The following is a 17,992-nucleotide window of genomic DNA, read 5'->3' as shown; positions in this document are numbered from 1 at the left end:
AGCATGTGCTGTACCTGGAGCTTTGCTTTCAGTTTAAAACAATAGAGGGAGCTTCAGTCTGCTTGCAACCCTTTGCTGTGCCTGTCCTGGGAGTCTTTGATGCAGACACTGAAGACTGTGCTTTACTCTGGATCGAATCCCATGCTGCACCCGTCCTGGGAGTGTTGGATTGGGACAGCGTTACTTTATTTTCAGTTTTAAAAGAGGGCAAGTAGCTTTACTCCCTCTCTAACCCTGTGATCTACCTGTCATAGAGTCACAGAGATGTACATCATGGAAACAGACCCTTCGGCCCAACCCATCCATGCCGACCAGATATCCCAACCCAATCTAGTCCCACCTGCCAGCACCCGGCCCATATCCCCCCAAACCCTTCCTATTCATATACCCATCCAGATGCCTCTTAAATGCTGTAATTGTACCAGCCTCCACCACATCCTCTGGCAACTCATTCCATACACATACCACCCCCTGGGTGAAAAAGTTGCCCCTTAGGTCCCTTTTATATCTTTCCCCTCTCACCCAAAACCTATGCCCCTCTAGTTCTGGACTCCCCACCCCAGGGGAAAAGACCTTGTCTATTTACCCTATCCCATGCCCCTCATGATTTTGTAAACCTCTATAAGGTCACCCCTCGGCCTCCGACGCTCCAGGGAAAACAGCCCCAGCCTGTTCAGCCTCTCCCTGTAGCTCAAACCCTCCAACCCTGGCAACATCCTTGTAAATCTTTTCTGAACCCTTTCAAGTTTTTGTTCGTAGAGTCTTAGCTTCTCAGCTTTCCTCTGAGCCACTTGCTCCTCACTTTAGATTCTTGATTTATACATGTCTGCCAAGGGAAAAGGGATTATCACAGTCTACTCTGTCAATGCCTCTAATAATGATATGAATGTCAATCAGACACAGCCATCCCCGATAAATCCCAGCATCCTTTGCTCCGGGGAAAACAAACCTAGTAACTCCAGTTTCTCCGCACGGTCACAGGGAACTTTACTCTGTATCTAACATCCTGCAGTCGTCGCCCCTATCCAGGGAAAGTTTGACAAGGGGGTGCGCAATATAGAGGGAGCTTTACTCTGTATCTAACCCCATGCTGTCCCTGTCCTGGGAAGGTTTGATGGGGGGACAGTGTAGAGGGAGCTCTACTCTGTCCTGGGAGTGTTTGGTGGGGGACAGTGCAGAGAGAGCTTTACTCTGTATCTAACCCTGTGCTGTCCCTGTCCTGGGAGTGTTTGGTGGGGGGGACAGTGTAGAGAGAGCTTTACTCTGTATCTAACCCCGTGCAGTCCCTGTCCTGGGAGTGTTTGATGGGGGGGACAGTGTAGAGAGAGCTTTACTCTGTATCTAACCCCGTGCTGTCCCTGTCATGGGAGTGTTTGATGGGGGGGACAGTGTAGAGAGAGCTTTACTCTGTATCTAACCCCGTGCTGTCCCTGTCCTGGGAGTGTTTGATGGGGGGGACAGTGTAGAGAGAGCTTTACTCTGTATCTAACCCTGTGCTGTCCCTGTCCTGGGAGTGTTTGATGGGGGGGACAGTGTAGAGAGAGCTTTACTCTGTATCTAACCCTGTGCTGTCCCTGTCTGGGAGTGTTTGATGGGGGACAGTGTAGAGGGAGATTTACTCTGTATCTAACCCCGTGCTGTCCCTGTCCTGGGAGTGTTTGATGTGGGGACAGTGTAGAGAGAGCTTTACTCTGTATCTAACCCTGTGCTGTCCCTGTCTGGGAGTGTTTGATGGGGGGACAGTGTAGAGGGAGCTTTACTCTGTATCTAACCCCGTGCTGTCCCTGTCCTGGGAGTGTTTGATGGGGGGGACAGTGTAGAGAGAGCTTTCCTCTGTATCTAACCCTGTGCTGTCCCTGTCTGGGAGTGTTTGATGGGGGACAGTGTAGAGAGAGCTTTACTCTGTATCTAACCCTGTGCTGTCCCTGTCTGGGAGTGTTTGATGGGGGACAGTGTAGAGAGAGCTTTACTCTGTATCTAACCCCGTGCTGTCCCTGTCCTGGGAGTGTTTGATGTGGGAACAGTGTAGAGAGAGCTTTACTCTGTATCTAACCCCGTGCTGTCCCTGTCCTGGGAGTGTTTGATGTGGGAACAGTGTAGAGAGAGCTTTACTCTGTATCTAACCCCGTGCTGTCCCTGTCCTGGGAGTGTTTGATGGGGGGACAGTGTAGAGAGAGCTTTACTCTGTATCTAACCCCGTGCTGTCCCTATGCTGTGGTTAAAACCGAAAGAATGCGGATGCTGGAAATCAGAAATAAACACACAAATTGCTGGAAAAGCTCAGCAGGTCTGGCAGCACCCGTGAAGATGAAGGGTCTGAGGAAGGGTCACTGGACCCAAAATGATAAATCTGATTTCTCTGCCCAGGTGCTGCCAGACCTGCTGAGCTTCTCCAGTAATTTCTGCGCTTGTTCCTGCGCTGGGAGGGTTTGTTGGAGACGGCCGAAGCCTCAAACTAATTGCCCTCCTGTTTATTTTGAATCTTCAGGGCATCTCTTAGGTATGCCGCACGATAGTTCAGATATCTGTATCCAAGTCGGCGAGCTGCCAAGTTCCAACCAGATGATGTCAAACCTGTTGACACGGATTGATTATGCCGAACCCTGGTCGCGCTGCAGCAGTAAACTCTCTCTGGGCTTCTTCGAGAGTGGACGAGGTGGGTGCACAGGTCACAACAGTATATCCAGCGAGTCAAAGTGACTGCGTCTGGTGTGCTCGGGTTTCGCATGCTTTCCCAGTCGGGGTGGTCGCTTCTCGGTTCCCTTGGCTGCTAGATCTCCCCCTGTCCGTCCATGAAACCGGAGCAGTCGTAGGCCATTCAGCCCCTTCTCCGCCCCTCAGTAAGATCACGGTTAAAATCCAAAGTCCACATTGCAATCGATTCCACCCCTCCCAATCCCTGGGAACCTTTCGTTCTTTTTCCCTCACAAGAGTCGATCCGCCTCCACCTTAAAAATATTCTTGATGAGACAGAGAGTTGCAAAGTTGGACAACGCTCCTCCTCCCTGCCCTGAGCATTGAAAATGGTGCCTTTCCAATCTGGGCCACCTGAGGAGTTATCCGCTCGCCCATTCACGATCTGAAACACGACAAAACAAGTCCCCTCCTCCAAACTCCAGTGTGGACATGCCCAGTCCGTCCAGCCTCTGCTCTGAAGGCGAATGGGCACGCTCCCAGTAAACCACCACAGCTTCACGAGAGGAAAGTCGGTCCAAAACCGACACCACCCCAAGTTGTCTATTCGTGGAATTTGGAGGAGGCTTGCTCCCCCTCTCCCTGACCTGCAATGGGCAGCCAAGCCCGCCCCTCAGCACACACCTCCGGCTAATGCTTGGCCCACATGAACGAATTAACAGGTAGGAATGAATAGGCCACGGACTGTGTGGACATCTTGAAGCAGCAGCCCAGAGCAGGATCCTCAATGAAGAGCAGCCCAGAGCAGGGTCACCAGTGAACACCAGCCCAGAGCAGGATCCTCAATGAAGAGCAGCCCAGAGCAGGGTCACCAGTGAACACCAGCCCAGAGCAGGATCCTCAATGAAGAGCAGCCCAGAGCAGGGTCACCAGTGAACACCAGCCCAGAGCAGGGTCACCAGTGAACACCAGCCTAGAGCAGGGTCACCAGTGAACAGCAGCCCAGAGCAGGGTCACCAGTGAACACCAGCCCAGAGCAGGGTCACCAGTGAACAGCAGCCCAGAGCGGGGTCACCAGTGAACAGCAGCCCAGAGCGGGGTCACCAGTGAACAGCAGCCCAGAGCGGGGTCACCAGTGAACAGCAGCCTAGAGCAGTGTCACCAGTGAACAGCAGCCCAGAGCAGGGTCACCAGTGAACACCAGCCCAGAGCAGGGTCACCAGTGAACAGCAGCCCAGAGCGGGGTCACCAGTGAACAGCAGCCCAGAGCAGGGTCACCAGTGAACACCAGCCCAGAGCGGGGTCACCAGTGAACACCAGCCCAGAGCAGGGTCACCAGTGAACACCAGCCCAGAGCAGGATCACCAGTGAACACCAGCCCAGAGCAGGGTCACCAGTGAACACCAGCCCAGAGCAGGGTCACCGGTGAACACCAGCCCAGAGCAGGATCACCAGTGAACTGCAGACAGAGCAGGGTCACCAGTGAACACCAGCCCAGAGCAGGGTCACCAGTGAACAGCAGCCCAGAGCAGGGTCACCAGTGAACACCAGCCCAGAGCAGGGTCACCAGTGAACACCAGCCCAGAGCGGGGTCACCAGTGAACAGCAGCCCAGAGCAGGGTCACCAGTGAACACCAGCCCAGAGCAGGGTCGCCAGTGAAAAGCAGCCCAGAGCAGGGTCACCAGTGAACGCCAGCCCAGAGCAGGGTCACCAGTGAACAGCAGCCCAGAGCAGGGACACCAGTGAACGCCAGCCCAGAGCAGGGTCACCAGTGAACACCAGCCCAGAGCAGTGTCACCAGTGAACAGCAGCCCTGAGCAGGGTCACCAGTGAACAGCAGCCCAGAGCGGGGTCACCAGTGAACAGCAGCCCAGAGCAGGGTCACCAGTGAACACCAGCCCAGAGCGGGGTCACCAGTGAACACCAGCCCAGAGCAGGGTCACCAGTGAACACCAGCCCAGAGCAGGATCACCAGTGAACACCAGCCCAGAGCAGGATCACCAGTGAAGAGCAAACAGAGCAGGGTCACCAGTGAACACCAGCCCAGAGCAGGGTCGCCAGTGAAAAGCAGCCCAGAGCAGGGTCACCAGTGAACGCCAGCCCAGAGCAGGGTCACCAGTGAACAGCAGCCCAGAGCAGGGACACCAGTGAACGCCAGCCCAGAGCAGGGTCACCAGTGAACAGCAGCCCAGAGCATGGTCACCAGTGAACGCCAGCCCAGAGCAGGGTCACCAGTGAACAGCAGCCCAGAGCAGGGACACCAGTGAACAGCAGCCCAGAGCAGGGACACCAGTGAACGCCAGCCCAGAGCAGGGTCACCCTTGAACACCAGCCCAGAGCAGAGTCACCAGTGAACACCAGCCCAGAGCAGGGTCACCAGTGAACAGCAGCCCAGAGCAGGGTCACCAGTGAACACCAGCCCAGAGCAGGGTCACCAGTGAACAGCAGCCCAGAGCAGGGTCACCCGTGATCACCAGCCCAGAGCAGAGTCACCAGTGAACTGCAGACAGAGCAGGGTCACCAGTGAACACCAGCCCAGAGCAGGGTCACCCGTGAACACCAGCCCAGAGCAGGGTCACCCGTGAACACCAGCCCAGAGCAGGGTCTCCAGTGAACTGCAACCAGAGCAGGGTCACCAGTGAACAGCAGCCCTGAGCAGGGTCACCAGTGAACAGCAGCCCAGAGCAGGGTCACCCGTGAACACCAGCCCAGAGCTGGGTCACCAGTGAACACCAGCCCAGAGCAGGGTCACCAGTGAACAGCAGCCCAGAGCGGGGTCACCAGTGAACACCAGCCCAGAGCAGGGTCACCAGTGAACAGCAGCCCAGAGCAGGGTCACCAGTAAACAGCAGCCCAGAGCGGGGTCACCAGTGAACACCAGCCCAGAGCAGGGTCACCAGTGGACACCAGACCAGAGCGGGGTCACCAGTGAACACCAGCCCAGAGCAGGGTCACCAGTGAACAGCAGCCCAGAGCTGGGTCACCCGTGAACACCAGCCCAGAGCAGGGTCACCAGTAAACAGCAGACAGAGCATGGTCACCAGTGAACAGCAGCCCAGAGCAGAGTTACCAGTGAACTGCAGACAGAGCAGGGTCACCAGTGAACACCAGCCCAGAGCAGGGTCACCAGTGAACACCAGCCCAGAGCAGGGTCACCCGTGAACACCAGCCCAGAGCAGGGTCTCCAGTGAACAGCAGCCCAGAGCATGGTCACCAGTGAACAGCAGCCCAGAGCAGGGTCACCAGTGAACAGCAGCCCAGAGCAGGGTCACCCTTGAACACCAGCCCAGAGCAGGGTCACCAGTGAACACCAGCCCAGAGCAGGGTCACCAGTGAACACCAGCCCAGAGCAGGGACACCAGTGAACAGCAGCCCAGAGCAGGGACACCAGTGAACAGCAGCCCAGAGCAGGGTCACTCTTGAACACCAGCCCAGAGCAGGGTCACGCTTGAACACCAGCCCAGAGCAGGGTCACCAGTGAACACCAGCCCATAGCAGTGTCACCAGTGAACACCAGCCCATAGCAGTGTCACCAGTGAACAGCAGCCCAGAGCAGGGTCACCCTTGAACACCAGCCCAGAGCGGGGTCACCAGTGAACAGCAGCCCAGAGCGGGGTCACCAGTGAACACCAGCCCAGAGCAGGGTCACCAGTGAACACCAGCCCAGAGCAGGGACACCAGTGAACAGCAGCGCAGAGCAGGGTCACCAGTGAACACCAGCCCAGAGCAGGGTCACCAGTGAACACCAGCCCAGAGCAGGGTCACCAGTGAACAGCAGCCCAGAGCAGGGTCACCAGTGAACAGCAGCCTAGAGCAGGGTCACCAGTGAACAGCAGTCTAGAGCAGTGTCACCAGTGAACAGCAGCCCAGAGCAGGGTCACCAGTGAACACCAGCCCAGAGCGGGGTCACCAGTGAAAAGCAGCCCAGAGCGGGGTCACCAGTGAACACCAGCCCAGAGCAGGGTCACCAGTGAACACCAGCCCAGAGCAGGGTCACCAGTGAACACCAGCCCAGAGCAGGGTCACCAGTGAACAGCAGCCCAGAGCAGGGTCACCAGTGAACAGCAGCCCAGAGCAGGGTCACCCGTGAACACCAGCCCAGAGCAGGGTCACCCGTGAACACCAGCCCAGAGCAGGGTCTCCAGTGAACTGCAACCAGAGCAGGGTCACCAGTGAACAGCAGCCCTGAGCAGGGTCACCAGTGAACAGCAGCCCAGAGCAGGGTCACCAGTGAACACCAGCCCAGAGCTGGGTCACCAGGGAACACCAGCCCAGAGCAGGGTCACCAGTGAACAGCAGCCCAGAGCGGGGTCACCAGTGAACACCAGCCCAGAGCAGGGTCACCAGTGAACAGCAGCCCAGAGCAGGGTCACCAGTGAACAGCAGCCCAGAGCGGGGTCACCAGTGAACACCAGCCCAGAGCAGGGTCACCAGTGGACACCAGCCCAGAGCGGGGTCACCAATGAACACCAGCCCAGAGCAGGGTCACCAGTGAACAGCAGCCCAGAGCTATGTCACCCGTGAACACCAGCCCAGAGCAGGGTCACCAGTAAACAGCAGACAGAGCATGGTCACCAGTGAACAGCAGCCCAGAGCAGAGTTACCAGTGAACTGCAGACAGAGCAGGGTCACCGGTGAACACCAGCCCAGAGCAGAGTCACCAGTGAACACCAGCCCAGAGCAGGGTCACCCATAAACACCAGCCCAGAGCAGGGTCACCAGTAAACAGCAGCCCAGAGCTGGGTCACCCGTGAACACCAGCCCAGAGCAGGGTCACCAGTAAACAGCAGACAGAGCATGGTCACCAGTGAACAGCAGCCCAGAGCAGAGTTACCAGTGAACTGCAGACAGAGCAGGGTCACCAATGAACACCAGCCCAGAGCAGGGTCACCAGTGAACAGCAGCCCAGAGCTGGGTCACCCGTGAACACCAGCCCAGAGCAGGGTCACCAGTAAACAGCAGACAGAGCATGGTCACCAGTGAACAGCAGCCCAGAGCAGAGTTACCAGTGAACTGCAGACAGAGCAGGGTCACCAGTGAACACCAGCCCAGAGCAGGGTCACCCGTGAACACCAGCCCAGAGCAGGGTCTCCAGTGAACTGCAACCAGAGCAGGGTCACCAGTGAACAGCAGCCCTGAGCAGGGTCACCAGTGAACAGCAGCCCAGAGCAGGGTCACCCGTGAACACCAGCCCAGAGCTGGGTCACCAGTGAACACCAGCCCAGAGCAGGGTCACCAGTGAACAGCAGCCCAGAGTGGGGTCACCAGTGAACACCAGCCCAGAGCAGGGTCACCAGTGAACAGCAGCCCTGAGCAGGGTCACCAGTGAACAGCAGCCCAGAGCGGGGTCACCAGTGAACACCAGCCCAGAGCAGGGTCACCAGTGGACACCAGCCCAGAGCGGGGTCACCAGTGAACAGCAGCCCAGAGCAGGGTCACCAGTGAACAGCAGCCCAGAGCTGGGTCACCCATGAACACCAGCCCAGAGCAGGGTCACCAGTAAACAGCAGACAGAGCATGGTCACCAGTGAGCAGCCCAGAGCAGAGGTACCAGTGAACTGCAGACAGAGCAGGGTCACCAGTGAACACCAGCCCAGAGCAGGGTCACCCATGAACACCAGCCCAGAGCAGAGTCGCCAGTGAACAGCAACCAGAGCAGGGACACCAGTGAACAGCAGCCCAGAGCATGGTCACCAGTGAACAGCAGCCCAGAGCAGGGTCACCAGTGAACAGCAGCCCAGAGCAGGGTCACCCTTGAACACCAGCCCAGAGCAGGGACACCAGTGAACACCAGCCCAGAGCAGGGACACCAGTGAACAGCAGCCCAGAGCAGGGACACCAGTGAACAGCAGCCCAGAGCAGGGTCACCCTTGAACACCAGCCCAGAGCAGGGTCACGCTTGAACACCAGCCCAGAGCAGGGTCACCAGTGAACACCAGCCCATAGCAGTGTCACCAGTGAACAGCAGCCCAGAGCAGGGTCACCCTTGAACACCAGCCCAGAGCAGGGTCACCAGTGAACAGCAGCCCAGAGCGGGGTCACCAGTGAACACCAGCCCAGAGCAGGGTCACCAGTGAACAGCAGCCCAGAGCAGGGTCACCAGTGAACAGCAGCCCAGAGCGGGGTCACCAGTGAACACCAGCCCAGAGCAGGGTCACCAGTGAACACCAGCCCAGAGCTGGGTCACCCGTGAACACCAGCCCAGAGCAGGGTCACCAGTAAACAGCAGACAGAGCATGGTCACCAGTGAACAGCAGCCCAGAGCAGAGTTACCAGTGAACTACAGACAGAGCAGGGTCACCAGTGAACACCAGCCCAGAGCAGGGTCACCCGTGAACACCAGCCCAGAGCAGAGTCGCCAGTGAACAGCAACCAGAGCAGGGACACCAGTGAACAGCAGCCCTGAGCAGGGTCACCCGTGAACACCAGCCCAGAGCAGGGTCACCAGTGAACACCAGCCCAGAGCGGGGTCACCAGTGAACAGCAGCCCAGAGCAGGGTCACCCTTGAACAGCAGCCCAGAGCAGGGTCACCAGTGAACACCAGCCCAGAGCAGGGTCACCAGTGAACACCAGCCCAGAGCAGGGTCACCAGTGAACAGCAGCCCAGAGCAGGTACACCAGTGAACAGCAGCCCAGAGCAGGGTCACCCTTGAACACCAGCCCAGAGCAGGGTCACCAGTGAACACCAGCCCATAGCAGTGTCACCAGTGAACACCAGCCCATAGCAGTGTCACCAGTGAACAGCAGCCCAGAGCAGGGTCACCCTTGATCACCAGCCCAGAGCAGGGTCACCAGTGAACACCAGCCCAGAGCAGGGTTACCAGTGAACATCAGCCAGAGCAGGGTCACCAGTGAACAGCAGCCCAGAGCAGGGTGACCAGATGCCTGCCACAGATGCCAGCGAAGAGCGACCATAGTGGATATGCCAATGAACAGAGGGGACACCAGTGACCAGCAGCCTGAAGTGAGATGCCAGCGATCAGCCACTTGAGCCAACCTCAAGTGAAATTGTTCAGAAAGCAAAACAATCCCATGAACAAAGTGCTACTGTAACTGACGTTTGCTGTCAGATGATGGGCTAACAGAAGTTCAGTGACAACAGTCCATCATTTGTCCTTCAATGGCGGATTACCGGCATCACCAAGAGAGAGAACGCTAAGTAAGCAGCACACCTCTCAGCACCTCGATTAAGGAGGTGAAAAAAATCTCATTTCCCAGGAAGATGGAAGACAAATTAAGACGTCCATCCTAACCAATACATGAAGGTGAAGAGTTCACCTAATTTAAACAGATGATTGATGAGGGTGAGGATGCAGAAACCAAACTAATGCCGACAGACTCCTTGAGATGGGTCAAAAATTGGGAAATGCCTGGTGTACAGTCCCAGGACACAGTAGGAGAAAATCCTTTCATCAACACCGCAGCCATATCCATGGTGGACATTCATGGGATTGAAGTTCCTCCAGATGACGTTACGGGTAATTATCTGAGTTAGCAAGGAAAAATTCAACTGTATCGAGAATTCAGGGTCCCCTATGGTAACAGATCGACTGCCTGGTTTAGGAGGAATAATATCCTCTGTGGAGATTCTCCCAAAGCTAAAAGGTTGCCCGGCAGAGAAACGGTTAACAAATGAACAGTCGTCTTTCTGAAGTTGTGCCAATCTTTCAAGTCTGAGGAGATCATGTCAGAATGGTGAAACTTCTGGACTGCCTGAATTTGTGAAGTCCGAAAGAAGAGGAGGGTGGAGGGTGGGGAGGTTTAGCAGTAGACATGAAAGTGATTAAGTACCTGGACATATAAATGCTAACAACGGGGAGGCGGCTTTTGGGGGAGATGTTGTTTAAGCTCATGATTCTGAAAGGGTTAATTTCGGAGGCATCATTGAGCTTCGGTCAACCTGATTGGTGTCCTAGATGGTGAAAAGAGTCGATGACCTCAATAAGGTGCCAGATTTGTCACCTTTGTTCCTGACAGTCTGAGTTGTCCTAACTAACTAGCCATTGTGACGTGTACCTACTGCTGTCACTGTTCAATCCTGTCAACACTTAACTACACAGGCAATTAGACCCTGTGTAGAAAGGACAATTGATGAAAGCACTCAGGGGTGTGGAGTATTTCATTTCCCCCTGCCAATTCTATTTTGATTTAAATCCCTCCCCTCCCCTTCACTTTTTCGCTCACGGAGGCATTGCCCTTGAAGAGATGAGCACCGCTTGTCACTGGCCACTCGGGCGATTTTTCTTCTGGTGGTGAAATACGAATAAAGTTTTTTTGCACTCAATGTTTCTTCAATGTGTCCTGCACGCGATGTGGGCGCTGGGGAGAGATGAGCATTACTGCTGTTTGTGGGGAGGGGATATTAAAATATATAACCAGGACACTAAAACCAGGAGTTTAAAACAAAAATTGAAAGCAGGCTGGTCAACTTTCCCTCTCTTCGCAAATGCTGCCAGACCTGCTGTGTTCCTCCATCCTTTGCTCTGTTTGTTCCAGGTTACCAGCAGCTTAGTTTCCAAAATACACTCGCCAAAGGGAGTGTGAAGGGACCAAGGGGGAAAGAGACCATGGGAGGAGAAAGGAGGGGCAAGTGTGAGGGAAGGACAGAAAGAGACAGCATAGGGAGAAGGAAGAGGGGAGGAGAAAGATGGGAGAGAGAAGGTAAAGGAGATGTGGAGAGAGAGGACAAGGGAGAGAAGCAGTGGGACTCAGAGCGAGGATTGGAGAGAGGGAGGAAGTGAGTGTGAGAGCAAGGGAGGAAATAAAAAGGAGAGGATGAGAATGAAACATAGAGAGGGAGAAATGTAGAAACAAAAAAGGAACATGAGGAACAGAGTGCACGTGAAGGACAGAGAGGGAGAGAGAGCAGGAAAAGGTGAAAAACAGGAAGAGTGTAAGCTTGGAGAAGGAAGACAGGGAGCAGAAAAAGAATGAAACCATGGGAAAGAGAAAAATAGTGTAGAAAGAATGGTGGGGGGATAGTGAGAACAGAGGAAGGAAATGAAGAGGGAGAAAAAGGGAGAGCAGGTGGGAAGAGGTGAAGGTGGGAGAGCAAGCAAATGGAGAGAAGGAGGGAGCGAGAATGAGGAACATGACAGACAGTGGAGCAAGAGACAAGAGAGTGTCTGAGTGATGGGGGGAATGTTTCTCATCTGTCTCACAAAGTTGTTTGGGAACTGTTTGTGTGTGTTTTTATTTCCAGCTCTCGGACTGACTCCAAGTTAAGCAATAAATGTTCAAATTGAAAACACACGACTCTGAAACATCTCCAGCTCCCACACTAAATCCAAGAAAAATCCTTTGCAATCAGTCGTGTAAGGCAAAATGCCCTGACAAGAAGATTTAACCCTCAAGTAACATCTGATTTAAACTGAGCAACTTTCTCACACAATCCGAGAAAGAGGCCATTTGCCTATCTGCCGTGTGTCTGCTCTACAAGAGCACTGCACTATCGGAGGGTCAGTACTGAGGGAGTGCCGCACTATCGGAGGGTCAGTACTGAGGGAGTGCCGCACTATCGGAGGGTCAGTACTGAGGGAGGGCCGCACTATCGGAGGGTCAGTACTGAGGGAGTGCCGCACTATCGGAGGGTCAGTACTGAGGGAGGGCCGCACTATCGGAGGGTCAGTACTGAGGGAGTGCCGCACTATCGGAGGGTCAGTACTGAGGGAGGGCCGCACTGTCGGAGGGTCAGTACTGAGGGAGGGCCGCACTGTCGGAGGGTCAGTACTGAGGGAGGGCCGCACTGTCGGAGGGTTAGTACTGAGGGAGGGCCGCACTGTCGGAGGGTCAGTACTGAGGGAGGGCCGCACTGTCGGAGGGTCAGTACTGAGGGAGGGCCGCACTGTCGGAGGGTCAGTACTGAGGGAGGGCCGCACTGTCGGAGGGTCAGTACTGAGGGAGGGCCGCACTGTCGGAGGGTCAGTACTGAGGGAGGGCCGCACTGTCGGAGGGTCAGTACTGAGGGAGTGCCGCACTGTCGGAGGGTCAGTACTGAGGGAGTGCCGCACTGTCGGAGGGTCAGTACTGAGGGAGTGCCGCACGGTCGGAGGGTCAGTACTGAGGGAGTGCCGCACTATCGGAGGGTCAGTACTGAGGGAGTGCCGCACTGTCGGAGGGTCAGTACTGAGGGAGTGCCGCACTGTCGGGGGGTCAGTACTGAGGGAGGGCCGCACTGTCGGAGGGTCAGTACTGAGGGAGTGCCGCACTGTCGGAGGGTCAGTACTGAGGGAGGGCCGCACTGTCGGAGGGTCAGTGCTGAGGGAGTGCCGCACTGTCGGAGGGTCAGTACTGAGGGAGGGCCGCACTGTCAGAGGGTCAGTGCTGAGGGAGGGCCGCACTATCGGAGGGTCAGTACTGAGGGAGTGCCGCACTGTCGGAGGGTCAGTACTGAGGGAGTGCCGCACTGTCAGAGGGTCAGTACTGAGGGAGGGCCGCACTGTCAGAGGGTCAGTACTGAGGGCGAGCTGCACTGTCGGAGGTTCAGTGCTGAGGGAGGGCCGCACTGTCGGAGGGTCAGTGCTGAGGGAGGGCCGCACTGTCGGAGGGTCAGTACTGAGGGAGTGCCGCACTGTTGGAGGGTCAGTACTGAGGGAGAGCCGCGCTGTCGGAGGGTCAGTACTGAGGGAGAGCCGCGCTGTCGGAGGGTCAGTACTGAGGGAGGGCCGCGCTGACGGAGGGTCAGTGCTGAGGGAGGGCCGCACTGTCGGAGGGTCAGTACTGAGGGAGTGCCGCAATGTCGGAGGGTCAGTACAGAGGGAGCGCCACACTGTCAGAGGATCAGTACTGAGGGATTGCCACACTGTCAGCGGGTCAGTACTGAGGGAGGGCCACACTGTCAGCGGGTCAGTACTGAGGGAGGGCCACACTGTCTGAGGGTCAGTACTGAGGGAGGGCCGCACTGTCGGAGGTCAGTGCTGAGGGAGCGCCGCACTGTCGGAGGGTCAGCACTGAGGGAGGGCCGCACTGTCAGCGGGTCAGTACTGAGGGAGTGCCGCACTGTCGGAGGTCAGTGCTGTGGGAGCGCCGCACTATCAGAGGGTCAGCGCTGAGGGAGCGCCGCACTGTCGGAGGGCCGCAATGTCGGAGGGTCTGTACTGAGGGAGTGGCGCACTGTCACCGGGTCAGTACTGTGGGAGCGGTGCACTGTCAGAGGGTCAGTGCTGAGTGAGTGCCGCACTGTTGGAGGGTCAATACTGACGGTGCGCGCATTGTTGGAGAGTCAGTAATGAGGGAGTGCCGCACTGTCGGAGGGTCAGTACTGAGGGAGCCCCGCACTGTCGGAGGGTCAGTACTGAGGGAGGGCCGCACTGTCGGAGGGTCAGTACTGAGGGAGGGCCGCACTGTCAGAGGGTCAGTGCTGAGGGAGGGCCGCACTGTTGGAGGTCAGTGCTGAGGGAGCGCCGCACTGTCGGAGGGTCAGCACTGAGGGAGGGCCGCACTGTCGGAGGGTCAGTGCTGAGGGAGGGCCGCACTGTTGGAGGGTCAGTACTGAGGGAGTGCGGCACTGTCGGAGGGTCAGTGCTGAGGGAGGGCCGCACTGTCGGAGGGTCAGTACTGAGGGAGGGCTGCACTGTTGGAGGTCAGTGCTGAGGGAGCGCCGCACTGTCGGAGGGTCAGTACTGAGGGAGCGCCGCACTGTCGGAGGGTCAGTGCTGAGGGAGGGCCGCACTGTCGGAGGGTCAGTGCTGAGGGAGGTCCGCACTGTCGGAGGGTCAGTGCTGAGGGAGGTCCGCACTGTCGGAGGGTCAGTACTGAGGGAACGCCGCACTGTCGGAGGGTCAGTACTGAGGGAGTGCCGCACTGTCGGAGGGTCAGTACTGAGGGAGCGCCGCACTGTCGGAGGGTCAGTGCTGAGGGAGTGCCGCACTGTCGGAGGGTCAGTACTGAGGGAGGGCTGCACTGTTGGAGGTCAGTGCTGAGGGAGTGCCGCACTGTCGGAGGGTCAGTACTGAGGGAGGGCTGCACTGTTGGAGGTCAGTGCTGAGGGAGCGCCGCACTGTCGGAGGGTCAGTACTGAGGGAGGTCCGCACTGTCGGAGGGTCAGTGCTGAGGGGGGTCCGCACTGTCGGAGGGTCAGTACTGAGGGAGCGCCGCACTGTCGGAGGGTCAGTACTGAGGGAGCGCCGCACTGTCGGAGGGTCAGTGCTGAGGGAGTGCCGCACTGTCGGAGGGTCAGTACTGAGGGAGGGCTGCACTGTTGGAGGTCAGTGCTGAGGGAGTGCCGCACTGTCGGAGGGTCAGTACTGAGGGAGGGCTGCACTGTTGGAGGTCAGTGCTGAGGGAGCGCCGCACTGTCGGAGGGTCAGTACTGAGGGAGTGCCGCACTGTCGGAGGGTCAGTACTGAGGGAGAGCCGCACTGTCGGAGGGTCAGTGCTGAGGGAGTGCCGCACTGTCGGAGGGTCAGTACTGAGGGAGGGCTGCACTGTTGGAGGTCAGTGCTGAGGGAGCGCCGCACTGTCGGAGGGTCAGTACTGAGGGAGTGCCGCACTGTCGGAGGGTCAGTACTGAGGGAGAGCCGCACTGTCGGAGGGTCAGTGCTGAGGGAGTGCCGCACTGTCGGAGGGTCAGTACTGAGGGAGGGCTGCACTGTTGGAGGTCAGTGCTGAGGGAGCGCCGCACTGTCGGAGGGTCAGTACTGAGGGAGAGCTGGTCCTTGCAGTGTCTTATTGTCCCTCTGCCTGTCTTTCTCGTTTGCTGTCTTATCTTTGTCCCTGTGCCTGTCTCCACGTATATCCTTCTATCCCAGTGCTTCTTCATTTCTCTTTGTTCCCCAAATTTCTCTTCCAGCCAATCTCCCGACTGTTTGTGTCTCTAGATGTCTCTCTCTTTAACCCACAATCTCACAGTCTCCTCCTTTCACTGCCTCCTTGCTCTCTGCAGCCTGTCTCTCACTCAGTCTTTGTTTGACATTGTTGCCAAATCCCTCTATCTGTCCCTCCATCCTTGCCTCACTCTGGCCCCAGCCTCTCTCCATCCCAGTGTGTCCCCGTCTCTCATGTCAGTTTCATTTTTGTTCCTCTCCATTTCTCCCTTATATTACCCTGTTTCTCATTCTGTGCCTGTGTGTCTCTCAGTCACCAACTTCCACATTGCCCATCCCCCATAATGCCATTGACCATCTCTTCCACACACAGCTGACTGCCTGCTGAACAAACCAGAGGTATCTCTGGCAGAATCAGCACCTCTGGCTGGGAGAAATTACGATGCAGACCAGCAATGCCGCCTAACCTTTGGACCAGGACATCGGTGGAGACCAGGAAGTGACCCCTGTCGCATTCTTTGGTGTGTAGCCTGGCGGCAGGGGAAGTGGTTTCATGCCAGCAAACAGCTACCAGCGGCAGATGGCACTGACTGTGGCCAAGGGAGGGTCTGTATGAGAGGAGAATGTGTCTCCAATTGGCAACAGGCAGTGAGTACTCTCGTGTTCACCCTTGGAGCTTTACTCTGTATCTTACCCCGTGCTGTCCCTGTCCTGGAAGTGTTTGATGGGGGGGACAGTGTAGAGGGAGCTTTACTCTGTATCTTACCCCGTGCTGTCCCTGTCCTGGAAGTGTTTGATGGGGGACAGTGTAGAGGGAGCTTTACTCTGTATCTAACCCCATGCTGTCCCTGTCCTGGGAGTGTTTGATGGGGGACAGTGTAGAGGGAGCTTTACTCTGTATCTTACCCCGTGCTGTCCCTGTCCTGGAAGTGTTTGATGGGGGACAGTGTAGAGGGAGCTTTACTCTGTATCTTACCCCGTGCTGTCCCTGTCCTGGAAGTGTTTGATGGGGGACAGTGTAGAGGGAGCTTTACTCTGTATCTTACCCCGTGCTGTCCCTGTCCTGGAAGTGTTTGATGGGGGACAGTGTAGAGGGAGCTTTACTCTGTATCTTACCCCGTGCTGTCCCTGTCCTGGAAGTGTTTGATGGGGGACAGTGTAGAGGGAGCTTTACTCTGTATCTTACCCCGTGTTGTCCCTGTCCTGGGAGTGTTTGATGGGGGACAGTGTAGAGGGAGCTTTACTCTGTATCTTACCCCGTGCTGTCCCTGTCCTGGAAGTGTTTGATGGGGGACAGTGTAGAGGGAGCTTTACTCTGTATCTTACCCCGTGTTGTCCCTGTCCTGGGAGTGTTTGATGGGGGACAGTGTAGAGGGAGCTTTACTCTGTATCTTACCCCGTGCTGTCCCTGTCCTGGAAGTGTTTGATGGGGGACAGTGTAGAGGGAGCTTTACTCTGTATCTTACCCCGTGTTGTCCCTGTCCTGGGAGTGTTTGATGGGGGACAGTGTAGAGGCAGCTTTACTCTGTATCTTACCCCGTGTTGTCCCTGTCCTGGGAGTGTTTGATGGGGGACAGTGTAGAGGGAGCTTTACTCTGTATCTTACCCCGTGTTGTCCCTGTCCTGGGAGTGTTTGATGGGGGAGACAGTGTAGAGGGATCTTTACTCTGTATCTTACCCCGTGCTGTCCCTGTCCTGGAAGTGTTTGATGGGGGACAGTGTAGAGGGAGCTTTACTCTGTATCTTACCCCGTGCTGTCCCTGTCCTGGAAGTGTTTGATGGGGAACAGTGTAGAGTGAGCTTTACTCTGTATCTTACCCCGTGTTGTCCCTGTCCTGGGAGTGTTTGATGGGGGACAGTGTAGAGGGAGCTTTACTCTGTATCTTACCCCGTGTTGTCCCTGTCCTGGGAGTGTTTGATGGGGGACAGTGTAGAGGGAGCTTTACTCTGTATCTTACCCCGTGCTGTCCCTGTCCTGGAAGTGTTTGATGGGGGGTGTCAGTGTAGATGGAGCTTTACTCTGTATCTTACCCCGTGTTGTCCCTGTCCTGGGAGTGTTTGATGGGGGACAGTGTAGAGGGAGCTTTACTCTGTATCTAACCCCATGCTGTCCCTGTCCTGGGAGTGTTTGATGGGGGACAGTGTAGATGGAGCTTTACTCTGTATCTAACCCCGTGCTGTCCCTGTCCCGGGAGTGTTTGATGGGGGACAGTGTAGAGAAAGCTTTACTCTGTATCTAACCCCATGCTGTCCCTGTCCTGGGAGTGTTTGATGGGGGACAGTGTAGAGGGAGCTTTACTCTGTATCTTACCCCGTGTTGTCCCTGTCCTGGGAGTGTTTGATGGGGGACAGTGTAGAGGGAGCTTTACTCTGTATCTTACCCCGTGCTGTCCCTGTCCTGGGAGTATTTGATGGGGGACAATGTAGAGGGAGCTTTACTCTGTATCTAACCCCGTGCTGTCCCTGTCCTGGGAGTATTTGATGGGGGACAATGTAGAGGGAGCTTTACTCTGTATCTAACCCGTGCTGTCCCTGTCCTGGGAGTGTTTGATGGGGGAACAGTGTAGAGGGAGCTTTACACTGTATCTAACC

The 17,992-nt window shown here is 56.4% G+C and overlaps 2 protein-coding genes across 2 annotated transcripts in view; both read left to right on the top strand.

Moving 5' to 3' along the window:
- LOC140468612 (uncharacterized) overlaps nucleotides 1-17,992 on the top strand; it is a 1,157,363-nt gene that overhangs the window by 525,473 nt on the left and 613,898 nt on the right. The gene's annotated exons all lie outside the window — the stretch shown is intronic.
- LOC140468605 (A disintegrin and metalloproteinase with thrombospondin motifs 4-like) overlaps nucleotides 1-17,992 on the top strand; it is a 62,942-nt gene that overhangs the window by 30,084 nt on the left and 14,866 nt on the right. The window contains exons 3-4 of the mRNA XM_072564706.1: nucleotides 2,489-2,656; nucleotides 15,774-16,048. Of these exons, the coding sequence (XP_072420807.1) occupies nucleotides 2,489-2,656; nucleotides 15,774-16,048 (443 nt within the window). The remainder of the gene's footprint in view (nucleotides 1-2,488; nucleotides 2,657-15,773; nucleotides 16,049-17,992) is intronic.

This window comes from Chiloscyllium punctatum, chromosome 47 (assembly GCF_047496795.1).
Source record: "Chiloscyllium punctatum isolate Juve2018m chromosome 47, sChiPun1.3, whole genome shotgun sequence".
Classification (NCBI taxonomy): Eukaryota; Metazoa; Chordata; class Chondrichthyes; order Orectolobiformes; family Hemiscylliidae; genus Chiloscyllium; species Chiloscyllium punctatum.
Note: the sequence above shows the minus strand (reverse complement) of the source record. Positions and strands in the feature narration are given on the sequence as shown.